The sequence below is a fragment of the Xenopus laevis genome, chromosome 4L, assembly GCF_017654675.1.
Source record: "Xenopus laevis strain J_2021 chromosome 4L, Xenopus_laevis_v10.1, whole genome shotgun sequence".
Taxonomy (NCBI): Eukaryota; Metazoa; Chordata; class Amphibia; order Anura; family Pipidae; genus Xenopus; species Xenopus laevis.
In genome coordinates, this window is record NC_054377.1 from 127,136,694 (window position 1) to 127,150,183 (window position 13,490).

Here is a 13,490-nt window from a genome sequence, read left to right on the forward strand (position 1 = left end):
TTTTAAGCTAGCTTGTAGCTTTATTTCCAATACTCCAAGACCTAAACACGTGTAAAAAAAAATTGTGTATTTTTTTGATATTTATTCAGTATATAGTATTTATTTAGTTGCTAATATTACAATTTGCCTGGTACTGGGTTGGAATGTTCTCACTGGGATATTCAGAGGTGTCCCAGTGTTTTATCTGAGGCTGCTGAGGAATCCCATAAGCCCTTGTTGCCAAGTGTCCGGGTCATCCTGGGTATGTCCAACCCCTTTCATGCAGAACACCCTATGATTGGGCAGATTCTTCAAGTTACGTGTCCATGAAGTTCAACCTTTTCTCCAAGTGATTCTCAAACCACCTGCATAATCTTTGTGTTTCATTCCTTCATCCCCCAGGAGTTAATACAAAATTCACCGTCCAACAAAATGTGACTCAATAAAATTATTTTGCGTAAATAAGGCCTATGTGACAGTTTCACATCTTGCGTTTCACTTGCACAGTACTATATCCTAAACTGCAAGGCTGCTGCACCCTCCAGGGGAGTCAAAGTAGTGCAAGGGATGGCCCTTTTGCAGGGAAATTATAGTGAAATTTGATGGTGAATTTACATGCTGTGAGCCAATAAAATGTCACGTTCAAGGGTTGGATGATACCATACCAACATATCTACAGAGGGCCACATCCAGTTGGATAACTCAGGTATTGGATATCCATGACACTAAGGGCCTTCCCTTGCCCTTTATCAAGCCTGCCTGGTGATACAATTAACACACTACTTATCCTCTCAAAAAGGGAAGTGTTCCTTTCCAGAACCCACCCCAAAAATTACAGCAACCAATCCGTGTAGTACAAAGTTAATGTATAGAGTTGTAGTTCATCTGATAGTGTTTTAAAATCATCTCTTATTGAACCCATATTAACCCTTATTAAAGTACTGCTTTTAGTGAATAAACTTGTGCCTAAATACTGTGGAATAAGTATTATGGCAAAACAATAGAGAATTACTTTTTCCCCATAAAGCAGTCTAGGATCTGTCCCCTCTTCTCAAACAAGCTGAAATCCTTCAAAGAAAAAAAAGAAACATGAAATACTCTTAATACAATTACATCTCAGAGGGTGCTTACAGACCTAACCCTGGACATGAATAATACAATATATTGGTGTGTATTCTCTATTGAGGCCCCTTGGCCACACTGTATCAAGTTTATTCATCCAATACATCTCTTTTTTTAAAAGCTTTCAGACAATCACCGCCCTTCTCAATTTTGGAACACCTTCAATAACATGAAATCTTAATTAACTGGGTGTGTGTCTAGTGAAAAAGCCTTCTGAGAGGCTAAAGCTGGCCACAGACGCAAAGATCCGATCGTACGAATCAACGTACGATCGGACTTCCCCATCTCCCGACCTGCCACTAACCATTCAGATCAAATAAAGTAGTAAAAGAACAGATCAGCCGATGTTCTGCCCCTGACAGCAATTCTACGAAAGTTATGTCCGACCAAAGCTACTGACAGTCTCCCTCTGAAAATCGTATGATCGCCAATACACGCAGAGATATTACCAGCAGCCGACAGAAATCTTTTAACCTGTCCGATCGACCAAACGACCGATCTCCGCCGGACGAAAAATGTTGGGACACCACACACGGTCCAAAAATCGTACGAATCCTTGATTCGTACGATCAGATCTTTGCGTCTATGGCCAGTTTTAGACCCTTAAAGGCCAGTTTCATATGGAAGACAGCTACAGTGAGGAAAGGTAGGTATGTCAAAGCATGGGAGTTTTAGTACCAAGGTCTTTGTGCTAAACATACTGTGCATTTCATTTGTAATCGGTGACTTGGCTGATACAGAGAGAAATGTAGTTAAACAACATCTCAAGTGCCATGGCTAGGCATGTCTGACCTATGAAAGACATAAAAAGTCTTGTAGGGTTGCTCTGCTTAGAACTGACAACAGAAATGTCAGATGACTCCACTCTACTCAAACATCACAAGACTTTCCTCTCACTAACTTCCTTTTCTACAGACTGTTCAGTCAGGTTGATATGTAAAGAAGGTGGTGCTGTTGTATCAGTTTCATTATATTAGCAGTAAATTGCAAAAGTGCTCAGAGCAGTAAGACCATTTTAACATTCATTTGTTTTCCTGTTATTTTCCACTTACCTACCGCTGCATAAAGCTGAACCCCGAGTGTGGATACTACTGTTTCCATAAGGCATTTTATATATTACATGGAAGTTGCTACTTTGAAAGCTCAGCCAATGATAAACAAAACTCCAAAGAATTTTTCAAATGACTATATACAGGCCCGGATTTGTGGCAAGGCCACAAAGGCCCGGGCCTAGGGTGGCACATTTGTAAGGACGGCATGCCGCTCAGCCGCATCTATATTTCCAGGTTCCTACAGGAAACCCAGAGCGCAGTATCCTGTATAGTGCCCTGATCGGTGAATGTGTTTGAGGAGAGTGAGGAATACTGGATTTTGTAGTTTTTCTAGAGCTTAGAACTTTGACAGGCTCTGGGGTTAGGAAAATTGTGGACTACGATTCCAACGAGACTTTGCCAAGCCCCATCTGTAGCCCCACCTGTGCAGCCATATACCTGATAGGGAGGAATGCAAGAGAAGGAGAAATGGGGAGGAGCCATGGGCTGAGAAAGTTGGAAGGAATTAGGTGAGAGGCTAAAAAGATTTTAGCTGGGGGTAGGGGCGCGCGTGTTGGTGGCATTTTGTGTGTGCGCAACTGTGGTGGCATGCACAACGGTGGTGGCATGCGCATTGGTAGTGTGCTCACACATCGATACCGTGTGCATGCGACGGGGTAGGGGGCGCAGAAGGAGAAGAATTAATGTGGCGCTACATAGACAACATTTTCATCATATGGAGGGGTGATATCAGCAGAAGACTTGGATATCGGTTGGCTTGTCGATTTGGCTGGCTGGAAAATTTTTATTGGGCACCTTTGAAGGCACCTGAACATCGGCCACTGTAGAGTGCACAATTGTCAGATACAGGTAGAATTCTATTGTTTCTACCTGTCAGATCTACATGTGTGTATTAAAACGAATGATCTTTCCTAGAAAGATCTTTACCAGGAAAGATAGTAATTGTAAAATCTATGGCCACATTAAGCGCTGCTAGGGTTGCCACCTGGCTGGTATTTTACTGGCCTGGCCGGTATAAATAATGGTTGATCCCAATGTTATTAATAGGGAAAAAAATAAATATATAGGAAGGCCGGTTTTTTTTTTCCAGAAAAGTTGTCAACCCTACCTGTGGGTAGAGTGTCTGTGTGACAGATGGAATGCACAGCCAAAGAAACAGACGTAACTACAGAGGAAGCAGACCCTGCTGCTGCCGGGGAGGTATAGCCGCCCCATGAGGTTCTAATTCATATACAATTTCAATAAATATTGTTAATACAGTTATATAGTTATGCCACTGCAAAGAAACAAACATATGGAATACAAATGCTTATTCACAGCAGCAAGAGCACCGATATCCAGACTCCTGCAATTGTAGTACAAGTGCCACTCCTGTAGGGCATTATCCTGGGTGCAGTGGGAGGCCTATGGCTGTTTGGGAGCAAAAACAAATCTACGGTTGGGCAGTGCTGAAGAGGAGAAAGGTCGAGTAGTTTTGTCTCCTGTTGAACACTAGGTGGCAGTGCTGTGCAGAGGTGGAGCTGCTCCTGCAAAGTTTCAATTTGCTTCCTGTGTGGACTTTGGATGTTGTTGTCTGTACGTCTGGGACACATTGCTCGGAGGGTCCCTACTCGTTATCTTCGCTGAGTGAACAGAGGGTAAGTCACATCGCATTAGATCTGTAGCCTACAGGCCAGGTTGCATCATCTGACTTTATAGGGGCAGTTGCATGTGTTACATTAGTCTGGCTGCTGTGTATCAGGCTCAGATCTTTATACAAGAATAACTTGCTTTCTCTTTCTAAAGAGGCAACAATATATACCAGGAGTGGGCATTTGGCATCTTACACACCCAGTACCCATTAAATGTGGTTCCCCTTTACAGTAACATTTTGTTTACTATATAATGGCTAATTCTAAGCAACTTTTCAATTGGCTTTCTTTCTTTTTTATAGTTTTAGAATGATTTGCCTTCTTCTTCTGACTCTTGTCAGCTTTAAAATGGGGGTCCCCGTCTTGCTCTGTAAGGCTACAAATGTATTGTTATTGCAACTTTTTATGACTCCTCTTTCTATTAAGGCCTCTCCTATTCATATTCCAGTCGCTTATTCAAATCAATACACAGTTGCGAGGGCAATTTGGATCCTAGCAACCAGATTGCTGGTTGCAACTGGAAAGCTGCTGAATATAAAGCTAAATAACTAAAAACCACAAATAGTAAAAAATGAATACCAATAGCAAATTGTCTCAGAATATCACTCTCTACATAATACTAAACAATAATTTAAAGGTGAACAACCCCTTTAACAACCTTTGAAAACTTGTAGTTCAGTGCAACCCCTTTGCGGTATATGTACTGGTACCTGATGCTTCATAATAAAGCCTAACAGCACTAATATAGTGATAATGGAATGTGACTGTTGCACAGGGCTGGGCTGTACCTTAGGCATTATACCCTACAGAGACAGAATCTGTACTGACACTACCACCGACCCACACCTCCACAATGGAGAAGGTCTAGCCATGTGTAGCCAGGCTTTATGTGCAATTCAGATCTGATTAATGATATGGCATCGGTGGGACCATTGATGGTCTGTGCATAGGTATGGCAGCACCCCATAACCATCACAGCATGCATTGTGCCAGTACTACAGTACTTTGATCTAATCCAACAGTCGTGGTACTGTACTGTAAGTGCTCTCTCTCTCTCTCTCTCTCTCTCTCTCTCTCTCTTTATTTCTACTGAAAGGCTTTATTATGAGGCATTAAGTACGGTATCAATACTGTGTTCACAAAGGGGTTGAACTGGCTAGAATAAAATCCCCATATTATGTTAACTTTAATCCTTTACTGTAACCCTGCCCATAACTGCTTTTGCTTTTACTCCACTTTTTTGCTTGCTGCTGTGAATAAGCATTTGTGTTCCTGGTTTTACATTCCAGCTGTCACACAGACTCTCTACCCGCAGGAAGGCAGCACTAACAACTCAGAGCCGCAGCTACCAGGCTACACTGTTTGTACAAGAGTAAGGGAACGGTACATCATGTTTAAAGGAGACATTTTACGTAAAAAAACAAGAATGGACAAGTGCATTAAACTCTTTTAGCTATAGAAGTAATGTGCTTTAAGAAGTTGTGTTTCTGGTTTCTTTATTGTAAATGTGTCCAAAAACCCAACTAGTCCCTCCCATCTGTTCCACTTACTGCTGCCTTCTTTCCCAGGCTGTGCAGGGTAGCCGGGGGACATAGCTCACTGCACTGTAGGACAGGAAGCAATCAGCAGTTAGGCTGACCTGATAGGGAACTGAAGTCTGTCTTTCCTTGTGTGACTGCTGTGCTGTGATTGGCTGTCCCCTTCTTATTGTGCTTCTGGCAGGGACCATTATAACACGCCCACCCCTTATTGGAAACACGAATAGGTGCCAGAGAGCATCTATGGGGAGCTCTAATAAATGCTATTTTTAAAGATTATATTTATAGCACTATGTGAAACCAGCACACAGTTGCTAAAAAAACAGTGTTTTTTCATTTATCCTATATGTCTCCTTTAAATGCAATGAAAACCCATTCATTTTTGGTGCTACTGGTCCTTTAATACATATGGGTTGGACAGCCATGCTCTAGTAAGAGAGGTCACTGACATGTAGGTAAGAACTGCAGCGCAACCTTCAATATATCAATCATCAACTTAGGAAACCGGAGCTTTTAACTATTATATATTAAATGATATACTAAATATATCTATATATACAGTATCTATCTCCTCTATACTATTAAAAAAAAGCAGCATTTATGTAAGCATATACAGCCTACATGATGTCTCGGTCCACTCTGGGACCCCTCTCAAGGCTTTGAAACACGAGAACCACCTGCTGTTCATATTCAGCATACTGGACAGTCCACAGAAAATGAAGTTAGTGAGAAAAGGAAAGTCTTGTGATGTTCCTCTGTTTACAAAACAAAGCTAGCAAGCAGAGAAGAGTCATCTGACATTTCAGTCATTGGTTTAAAGCAGAGCAACTTACTTTTCAAGTCCTTTATAGGTCAGATGTTCCCATCCTTGGCACTTAAGATGTTGTTCAACTACAACTCCCTGATCCCTGTATTAACCACTCACCTCTCAGCAGTATGTTTGCCAGAGAGGCTTTGGTGCTTTGCCAGATGCACTTTTTCTCACTGTAGTTTCTTCACTCAGAGGCTGCGGATTCCCTGCAGACATGGCAGAGGTGCAGATTAAGGAGAGCACGGTGAAAGTTTCAGGGCAGACACTGTTCTTTCGTGAAGCACTTCCATCAGCTGCACCAGGAATCTCAAAGCCACCCGTCCTACTTCTACACGGGATCAGATTCTCATCTCAGGAATGGCAAAACCTGAAGACTCTGCACACACTGGCAGCTGCCGGTCACCGAGCTGTAGCCCTGGATCTACCGGGTAAGTTTGGTTTGATAATGCTGCATTGCAGCTGGACTCTGATTACTTTTATGTACATACTGTAATTACAATTAAACCCTATTTAAATAAAAAAGGATTCAAATCATATTCTTGGTTAAGACCATGTGGGGACATAGCTCCTATTTTCTGTATCCATTGTGCCTCTCTCCATAATAACTCTTTATCTCTGTCTTCCCCACGTCTCATCCTTGATATACTAATGGCGTGACCACTTTCCTTAAAATGTTTGGCAACTGGTCGATTTCATTTATTTCTAATAGCCGACTTATGCTCTGTGATCCTATCTCTCACGCACCGGATGATTTCCCATATAGATTTTACAGCACCGGCATTTTATACTATGGACTATATATATGTGGACGCACATGTATAAAAGCCATTTATCGGAATACAAGTACCCCTCAAGGGGTGATGCACCCATGTACCTTTAAGTACATTACCGAAGTGACTACACCTACCACAAGGAAAGGTCCCTTTTTGCTTGTTTTTAAGAGGGTTTGTACAGGGCTGATCCCAGGGCCTATATTTGCCCTTACTAACTTCCCTCCTATCGCATCTGCATTTGTATAGGACATAACAGGTGGGAAATATCATCTTTTCTGGGAAACTCCCTGCCAGGAGACCCCAATGTCAGCAGTGATAACCATTTTAATTTCCTTGTGTTCTTTAGTTCATTTGTGTATTCATAATTTGTTCTATTTAATTTTTTATACAACTTCACCTAGGACTTGGCCGTTCCTCAGATGCAGTGGCCCCTAGCCCCTTGGGAGAACCGGCTCCACCTGGGTTCCTGCAGGAGGTGTTGGAATCGCTAAACATGGTCCCTGCTGTGCTGATCAGCCCTTCACTCAGCGGGATGTACACTTTGCCCTTTCTGCTGAACAGCCCACAGAGTGTAGCAGCCTATGTGCCTGTTGCTCCTATTTGTACAGACAAGTTCTCTGCTCAAGACTATGCCCAAGTGCAGGTGAGGCAGCTCCCTATGCCAAACACAGACTGGACAAGAGTCTCTTAAGTGTGAGGTCTTCAGAATTTTAGGGTTCAGTAGTACCCTTTGCTTTCCAACATTGGTTTAATCCATATTTTGTCTCTTGAGAGTGAGGCATTCCGACCTTAAGGGTTCAGAACTCTTTTACTTTTCAATAGTGGTTTGACCCTCATTTTGTTTATGAGAATCTTATAAATCTATGAAACCATGGTCATAACAGTCACTGTCCTTTAGTGCCATGAGTATCCAAGGCCTGGGCTGTCCAACTGGAAGTCTGCAGACTGACGTGGTCCTCTAAAGGAATTTTACAGTTCAAGGGCTCTGTAGATATGTAGGTTTTATATCATCTGAAAATAAGATCTTATTGGCAACATGACGACATGTAAAAATTCACAATCAAATATCAGTAGAATTTGCCTTCAGGGTGAGCCCTACCTTGCACTGGATCCCTTGGAGCAGGGGTCCCCAAACTTTTTTTTACCACATTCAAGTGCAAAAAGAGTTGGGGAGCAACACAAGAATGAAAAAGTTGATCAAAAGTGCTGTGATTGGCTATTTGGTAGCCCCTATGTGGACTGGCAGCCTATGAGAGTCCCTGTTTGGCAGCACACCTGGATTTTATGCATCCAAAACTTGCCTAAAAACCAGGAATTCAAATATAAGCACCTGCTTTGAGGCCACTGAGTGCAACATCCAAGTGGTTTGTGAGCAACATGTTGCTCGCGAGCTACTGGTTGGGGATCATTGCCTTGGAGGGTGCAGCAGTCTTACAATTTAAGATGGGTATAATACACCTATGTCCAGTCTGAGCCAAATATATTGAAAATGTGTTCTACCTATTAAAAAATCCTTGATGTTATTGATTTTGTTGTAAAATACCAATGGGTGATTTTTTTATTACTCTGGCTACCACCTTCTCTTTCCTAGAAATTATATAAAGAAGCCCCTCCCTTTCCCTAACAGCTGTTCTGGCCTTAGCTTTACAGATATGGAGGAGTTCATGAAGCAGGAGGTTTCAAATGGAAGGGTAATTGCCTTCTCTTTCTCCAACAACTGCTCTGGAGTTAGGATCAAATATAATGAAAGTGCTTTCAGTTTCCCTATTCTTCATCGATTAGCAACATACATGTTCAGTAAGTGTAAGCCCTAGTTATTGGACCCATGTCAAAAGGGTGTGTATTACCCCTTAAACATCATATACTGTTGTTAATGTATGTATATGTGCTAGACACATCGACGCAGAGTAAGGTCTGTGTATTCAAATTAAAGCACATATAAAGCCCTCATAGAAAATGGCTTGTATGTCAATCACACTTGCCAGGTTGTAGAGATACAGATGTAGGAGAGACTAAGGCCTCTGTACATGTAGGTACATCATCCTTATTACATTTATACTGTTTATATAATAATGAAATAATATTCATATAATAATGATAACATATTACACCTCTGGCCATGCAGGTTCCAGCTCTGATTGTGTATGGTGACAAAGATGAACAACTGGGAGAATTATCCCTTCGCAACCTGAAGAATCTGCCCAATCATAGGGTGTTCTGCATGAAAGGGGCTGGACATGCATGTTACCTGGATGACCCGGACACTTGGCATCAAGGGCTAATGGGATTCCTCAGCAGCCTCAAATAAAGGGAGGAGACACCTCTGAATATCCCACTGAGAACATTTCCAACCCAGTACCCAGCAATTGTAATAGAATTTGTTTCCTTATCAGCAACTAAATAGATATATTGTAACAATAAACACAAGATTTATTAATACACTTGGTTATGTCTTGGAGTATTGGTAATAAAGTACATTCGAACCCCCATTTTATGTTTTTCAGGGTACAAGAAAAAAATATTGTACAATCCAGGAAAATGTAAAATCAGGGAAATGTATTATGCATAATATATAGGTGGGAACACACAGGGGTGCTTCGCCAATGAGGCAAGTTGAGGCTGTCGTCTCAGGCGGCAGCACCCCGCTAGGTACCAAGGGCAGCAAAAATGCTGCTACTGGTACTTTAAGAGCGAATTTCCAGGGGAGGGGGGGGCAGCAGCAGGCAGTGGAGGGGCCAGGATCGCCCCTGGGAACACAAAACAACAATTAAGAGAAAACTTAAAATCAGCGGATTTAGAATTGAGGTTCCACTGTACTACTGAGTAGCACTCTGCCTGTTTCCTAACTATAAATCTAGGTATACATTCACTATATCAGGGGTGCCCAAACTTTTTGCAATGAGGGCCAGATTTGGTGAGGTGAAAATGTGTGGGAGCCGACCATTCAGCCTGACGTTCTTTGAACCATTAACATCATTTAACTCATTTAAACAAGGAATTGTGTAGCCATAGCAGTAATATTTGGGCACATTATTGAAATGATCTGCCACTTGGTCTATACTGCTGCCTGTGTGCTGAAGTTGTTAGTAATAGACACATACTGGAACATAGTGACGCCATACTTCTTTAGTTTACTGTAATGGCACTATTTCTGAGAAAACAGTAAACAGGTATGGGAGCTGTTATCCTTGGATGATCAGTACCTGAGGTTTTCCAGATAAGGGATCTTTCCATAAGTTGTATCGCCATACATACTAATAAAAATTCATTAAACGTTAAATAAACCCAGCAGACTGGTTTTGCTTCCAATAAGGATTAATTATATCTTAGTTTGGATCAAGTACAAGGTGCTGTGTTATTATTACAGAGAAAAAGGAAATCATTTTTAAAAATGTGCATTATTTACTTAAAATGGAGTCTATGGGATATGGCCTGAGAATGGATCCTGTACCTGTATTTTGAAAACAGTATTATTCACTCTAATAGAATCCCTTAACTTTATGGAATCATTTTACTTCCCTTTTAAATATCTCTGTTACCAACTGTATTGCTGCATTTCTGCCCCACATGCCATAACTAAGCAAATACCTGCATTCACACACTATAACCTGCACTGCCCAAACCCTCTTCCCTCCTTACCTGCTTCTTGTAGAGTCCGAGTCAATCAGCAGAGTCTCACTGGCACAAACAGCTTTTTACTGCACGTTTACACCAATCAATGCTCATATCCACAGTACTGATCTGTTAGTTTTTACACCAAAAATAAATCAAACGATAAATTCAAAGATTATACGTATAAGTTCAGGGTGAACAGGGCTGGATTTCCTTATCGGGCAACCCTAGGCCCACCGCCATGCCTTGCCCCAGCACCTTGACAAGTGGGCATGCACAAATTTCTTTTGTCAGGTCCGGAGCACTGAAGATTGGCATCCGGGAAATTTAAAAAACTACCAAATCCCAATGTGGATGCTGTTGGATGGCATACCGCCCCTAAAATCCTTCTGCACTAGGCCTTTGGGGCTTTCCCACAAATCTGGGCCTGAGGGTGAATCCTGTTTAAAGGTCCCCATAGACGCAAAGATTTTTCTTTACTGAACGACCAATTTTAGTGCAATCCAACCAATAACAAATTAATGCAGGTGCTGCTAGCTTAATTGATTAATTAAATACTTGGTCACTTATATTTTTTTACATATTTCCATTTTTACACGCACTCACCAAGTAGTGATTGTGGTTGGGGTGCTGCTGCCCCAAACCCATCGCTAACTTAAAGACAGTATTAAGATTCAGGTGCACTCACCAGTCTCAGTTGGAGGCCGGGTGCTGCTCCCCGAACCCGTAGGTTGGGGAGAATACTTCACTTTGCAAATCCGCCTTGGGCACACACTCCAGTAACTCCTCGGACGCAGTGTAAGCTCAAAGAACAAGTCTTTATTTCATAACAGGTAACACCTAATGTGTTCTGTGTGTTTCCACACGTAGTCAAATTCCGTCAAATTATCGTAAGTTAGTGGGAATCGAACAATCGTACATCTTGCGATTTTTCGTCCGACATCTGTCAGAAAATTGATTGGCCAGGTTAAAACATTTTCATCGGTCACAGTGAAATTTTTCTATGTTTGCAGGGCCAAGCAGGCAGCTACCCTCAGTTTTCCTGGCTTCAACTAGACAATATCGCTTGAAATGGTCTTTTTAGTTGATGGACAAATCTTACATTTAAACTATCATTTCAAGATAATCTTGGTCTCATGATAACGAAAAGATCTTTTAAAAATCTTTACATCTATGGCCAGCTTAAGTGAGTAGGGCTGATCTGTACAGAGATGGGGTCTGTATATGCAGATGGAGCTCCTGATCCCCGCAGCCTGTTATGTGTATAGTGCTGTGCAGCGGCAAAAACATACATATATGACATATACAATAAAAAAAATTAAATAACCATGAAAATCTTTCTATAGTCCAAATATAAGTTCCAAACGCAGCAATTTCCTTGCATATAAGGGGGTCTGTCCATATCTGAGGTTATCAGAACTGTACTGTAACTTTATTAAGTGCATAATATTTATATACGATTATAAAGGGGTTGTTCACCTTCCAACACTTTTTATGTTTTTTTTTGTTACTATTTTCTATTTGTGACAGTTTTTCTAATATTGAAAGTTTGTAAACTGTTTTAAAGTGATACTTTTCTTATGTTTGGCCCTGCTGGGCAGAATCTCTGGGTTTCATTAAAGGCAGCAGTTACAATTGATACTATAGTTGCTAGTACTCTACAGATGCTGCTGAGAAATGCATCAATTAATGAAGCAAAATGTAACAGTTCCGAATCTGCACCTGAATTAATGAGCTGCCAGACTCAAACACCGGAGGCAGGAACATAATTTTGGAAAATTGTACAAAAAAAAAAAAAAAGGAAAAATTATAAAAAGCCTTTATTTATAAAAAGCCTTTATTTCTGGAGAACACTCTGAAAACAACTGGTTACTGGCAGAGAAATAAACAGATTGGCTGGAAGGCAGGAGAAAGGCTTGATGCTTGCTGGGAGCCCCAGAGGACATGTGGGTAAAGAGGAGAGCCTTGTTGTGGCACCCAATCTTCAGTGAGGGCCACTGAGTTTATAAAGTAGCCCCTTCAGGAACTTCCAGCATCACAGGGAGTGGAAGAGCTGCCTGGTAACACTAACTGAATATTTGTGAAAGGCCTCGGTGCATTCAGCTTGGGAGAAGCCTAGAGCTCCAGTCAAGTATAAAGTGTCCTGTTTCTGGCTCAGCTAACTGTGAATCATTTTGCCTGTGTGTGGGTCCCCGGTGTGTGGTCCCCTGATTAAGGACAAGTCTTTATCATGAACCTGATACGTGGGAGCAACAGTCTTGTCCAAAGGAGAGGAACTTTGGGACATATTGCCAGGGACTGAACTGCAATTTCAATATCCCAACTGGAGGAGAGTGTGGGACTGTGGCACCTTAAGGACTGTGCTAGCGAGTTAGATAGACCCCAGTGCAGGATTTTCTATTTGCATTATATACTGTTTTATCTTTATTTAAAGTTGATACCTGTTTTGCTGCAATTCTGTGTGCCTTTAATTTTCCTAGTGGAAGTCCCTTGAGGTGCTCCTTGGTGCCCACTAGCTGGAGGCAAGCGACTAAGCTGTAAATCCCAGTTCCCAGTATCATTCAATAAGAAAAGAGGTTACTGAACTGCAACCACGTGACAGCTAGAGAGTGATCCTGTTCTGCGGGCGTGTAACAAGAATGGATTACGCTTCCATCGTGACAGGATGTCCTTGTGGTACGGAATTTTCTTACGCCCATCTAAATCCAGCACATGGTCCTTAGCAGGGTCTGTAAATGGAACCAGAATCTTTTATGATAAATACACATTAGGAGCACTCCCCTCTCCCGTGGTTTTGGCACCCACAACTAAAAACCCCTAGTCAGTTATAGCCACACACACCCCCCACACAGGGTCGGACTGGGCCAGTGGGAAAACCCCCCAGTGTGCCACAGCCTAGTACCATTCCCTGATCAAGTGTTGCTCTTCCACCCCTCAAGGGCACAAGTAGAAGGAACACAACACATGCACAG

At 41.9% G+C, this 13,490-nt stretch overlaps 1 protein-coding gene across 1 annotated transcript; it reads left to right on the forward strand.

The window, feature by feature from the left end:
• Positions 1–3,750: 3,750 nt before the first annotated feature.
• Positions 3,751–9,343, forward strand: abhd14b.L (abhydrolase domain containing 14B L homeolog). Its single transcript, NM_001086438.1, is given in 4 exon segments — positions 3,751–3,790; positions 6,326–6,561; positions 7,308–7,549; positions 9,032–9,343. Coding segments are annotated over 3 exon segments (639 nt in total). The 5' UTR covers positions 3,751–3,790; positions 6,326–6,347; the 3' UTR covers positions 9,215–9,343.
• Positions 9,344–13,490: the final 4,147 nt, after the last annotated feature.